The sequence below is a fragment of the Pygoscelis adeliae genome, unplaced genomic scaffold, assembly GCF_000699105.1.
Source record: "Pygoscelis adeliae isolate BGI_AS28 unplaced genomic scaffold, ASM69910v1 Scaffold60, whole genome shotgun sequence".
In the NCBI taxonomy this organism is placed as follows: domain Eukaryota; kingdom Metazoa; phylum Chordata; class Aves; order Sphenisciformes; family Spheniscidae; genus Pygoscelis; species Pygoscelis adeliae.
This window is the reverse complement of record NW_008823954.1, coordinates 109,563-113,182: the sequence shown is the minus strand read 5'-3', so window position 1 is coordinate 113,182 and position 3,620 is coordinate 109,563. Positions and strand designations below refer to the sequence as shown.

Below are 3,620 nucleotides of genomic sequence, written 5' to 3'. Positions count from 1 at the left end.
TGTCAGGGGCAGGAAATATCCTTCCACCAAAACTTTCCTCCCTTTGCATCATTTCTTTCTCTTCCTTCCTCCTTTACAGGCAGCTCCTCTTGTGGGTGGCAGGGAAGGGGTTGCGTGCAAAGCATTGCATCACCTTCTTATGGGCCCATTTTGCCCTTGCCCGAGCCGCAAAGGGAAGCAGTTAGAGCTGTGGGCTGCCCAGTGGTTATGGTTGTTTTGGGCAGAGGATGGTATTTCCTCTGTGGGTGGCTCAGATCTCTTTCTCCCATGCAACGTGAAACGTCAGCTATGGTTGGTGCTGGGGAAGGATGAAGATGGAAGTGTCTGATCCCAGGGGGGTGTTATTCTGTGCTGTAATCACATTAAAAGACTGCACGGCTCTGTGACACCCTAGTAGGGTTAGATCTTGGGAATTCTGGGTCTAGGTTTCTTGGGAGGAATCATGACATTCATCATTTTATGAGAATATGAGAAGCCAAGAAGGTTTCTGCTTGGGTAGATGCTTCTGCCTGCAGCCAGTCCCGACATCTACTTTGAGGGCAGGTGTTGCACCTCTGCACCAGGCGCATACAACATGACACCAGGCTGCTGACCCATAGTCATTCTCTGCACAGGGCTTGCACCTCCTCCCCAGCCTTGCTGGAGAAAGTGCACGGGGAACAGTAGCTCCCTCTGATCAGCAGAGGCCTGAGCCGGGAGATGGAGCCTCCTGAGTCCCTCTCCCTCTTCTATCACACCCATCTGGAGCTGGAGGGGCCCTGGAGCTCTTCCAGGAGGGAGTACGAGCCTCAGCGGGAAGGTATTTGCCAGTTGGGAAGCGAGGATGCTAAACCGATTTGCATTTGCCCCGCGGGCTGTAATAGTTGCCTTGCAACATTTACAGAGATGGGCTGAGCCTGGCGTGGTTGTGCTGGGGTGAAGCCCCACTGGCAGGGCTTTCTGGAATTCCTGAGGAATGGGGTGCGGCTGGGCGCTTGCTTATAACCTCGGCCCAGCTCCCCATTGCATCTTCCTGGTGCAAGGCTGCGGGGCTCTTCCCGAGTCTTCCTAGCATGAGGCTGTGACAAGGACCAAGCAGTGGAAGCCGGGGTGGATGACATGTCTGGGGTGAGCTCGTGGAAGAAGCCAGGCGAGTCGTCCCTGCCTCCCTCTCACCATCAGCTGATGCGCAGCAGCAGGAGAGAATGACAGTGGTTCCTGCGCTGTTTCCAGTGCTGCCGGTACACAACCGGCCCCGGGGGTGGAAATGCCTCCAGCCCTCGCAGGGGAGGTGTGGGGGGAGTGTGGAGGAGCAGGGTGGAGCAGTGGAGCCCCCTTGAAACGGGAAAAGGGTGGGTAGGTCTGGCTGTATTTTAGGAACGTGGGCTAGATCAAACGTTAAGTTTGATTCTTTTAGGTTGTGCCTGCTGTGGGGAGAGGCACACGTGGTCCTCCAGCAGGCGGATGTCGGGGTCCACCTGTAGCCAGGAGTGGTGCTGGAAGGGTGGAAGCCTTGTGCCAGGGGAGCAAGAGCCTCTGGGGTTCAGCGGGCTGGTGGCAGGTGCTGCCGGTCTTGCTCTCTGCCAGGGAGTGTGGTGGAGTCTCCCCTCGGGGTCCTCACGTCAGCTTCAGAGGGAATTAAAAAATGTTGTTTGTTTGGGTTTTTTTGCCTGGCTGATCAGTCGAGACCCTGCTGCCAAGATGCCCTGCTGCAGTCAATGTAGAGGTTCTCGGGAAAGTCCTCCTCGCCTGGGCAGAGGAGCAGATAGCTGGGTGCTTCCCTGCCCTGGACTGGTGCTGCTGCTACCCTTCTGTCCATGTACAGTCACATGTGGGTGTGTAGACACACCACCTCAAAGAAGAGGACTGGAGGGGTCGTCACCTTGGGAGTATCTTTGGCTGGTTTGTTTGAGCCCTGAGGGTCTGCCTTCCCTGCCAGTTGCACAATCTTTGCTCCCTCCTCCTCTGTATCTGCTGCGCTACCAAGAGAGACACACCTTCGGGCAAGACTCTGAAACCCTCGCCTGTGAATAGCCGGAGGGAGGACTGGAGCACAGCCCAGCATATTCCCTGCGCCATCTCGGCAGCGGCTGATCGCAAGGGGACCTTTCAGCATCCCTTGTGCTTAAAAGCATATGTTGGCAGAAAGCTCCAGAGGCAGGGGGTGGTGGGGTTAGGGAGGAGGCTGATTTTGGGAGTGCGCGTGTGTGGAGAGCGGGGATGGGGGAATGTCCTGTTTGCAGGGCATTGCTGCACGTGCATCGGTTTGCAGCGGCCAAACAGCGCTGCTGACGTCTGGGAGGAGGGAGGCAAAGCTGACGCGCTGAGAGGCCCTGGCGTCACAGCCGCAGCCCAGAGCGGCTGCGAGGCAGGCAGTGCCCCTGCCCAGGTGCTCTGCTGCCTTGTGTCAGGTGTGCTGTGGCTCTCACCCCGCAAGCACCAGCAGCTGGGAGAAGGGGAGGGGACGTCCCTGCCAGGGGACTGGCAGAGTGGGGGGTGCCCCTGCGGTTCGGGGGAGAGCCAGGCACTGGGGGCAGAGGGAGGGAGGGAAGAACAAACTTACTTTCTTCTAGGAATTCAGGGCCTCGCAGGAATACGAAGCCAGGCCTTGGGGCACTTGACAGCCAGCCAAGGAGTCCATTGAGACAAAAGTCTTTTTTGATCTGCCGCACAGTTAAAAAAGGAGATTGTTAACCTGTGTTAGACAAATAACTCCAGAGGAGCTGCTAAGCAGGAAAAGCACCAGCTGCTTGGGCTGGTCTGTTGGGGATCCCACCTCCTGCAATGCTCCTCCACCTTCTGACCCTGTGAGATCAGCTGGAGGTGGCCGATGGACCTCTGTTTCCCTGTGTCCCATCCCCACCGAGTGCCCCAAGCCTGGGTGTGTGCAGTGCCCCAATCTCAGAACCTCCCAGGCATAGGGCTGGGATGGGGGGCCAGAGGCATGGCTGTTCCCAATCACAGACCCCAAAGGGAGCAAGGACAAGCTGTGCAGCGCAGGTCTGCGTAGCTGCTCTTCGGCGAGCCTCAGACACGGTTCTGCGGCGCTAGAGGAAAGTAAGGAGCTTCACAGGCTTGTGGTTGTCACTGGCAGAGCTGCCTCACAAACCCCGGGGAGGAGGACAGGATTATGAGCCATGTGGGCTGGTGATACGCCGTGGCCATGCTGATAGTATCTGCAACAAGAAAAAATTGGCACCTAAAACTGCTGCTGTGAGCAGGGAGTGGAGCTTATTCCTACAGGCAGTCCCCAGCAATCTGGCTCCTGAGGGCCTGCATTTGCAATCCCTGATTCATATCTGTTCCTCCTGCTCAGTTAGAAAGGTGACACCTCCCAGCTCGCCTCCAAAGTCACCGAGTCTCGTAACACCTGCCCACACTCTCCCCCAGCGAGTGCCGGAGTTTAAAATAAAGTTCCATTTCCTACGTGTATTAAGTGTCAGGAAGGACCAGGGGCATCCGTGCACAGCAGCATTCATACACAAATGCATTTGGCTGACAGGTGCAAACATTAAAAAGCCTGCAATTTCACTGCCCAGTGCCGAGCTCTGGCTGCAAGTACTGGGAATTGCAAATGATCCCTTTTCCAGTAAACGTGTGTGGCGCAAAGCAGGGAAGTGCTGCAGAGCCTCTCCAGCACT

General features: G+C 56.7%; 1 protein-coding gene across 1 annotated transcript in view; it reads left to right on the top strand.

Moving 5' to 3' along the window:
* The first annotated feature begins 699 nt into the window (after positions 1 to 699).
* The window catches only part of PDGFB (platelet-derived growth factor beta polypeptide), a 12,698-nt gene continuing 9,777 nt past the window's right edge, over positions 700 to 3,620 (top strand). Inside the window, exon 1 of the mRNA XM_009322533.1 lies at positions 700 to 799. Coding sequence (XP_009320808.1) covers positions 700 to 799 — 100 coding nt within the window. The remainder of the gene's footprint in view (positions 800 to 3,620) is intronic.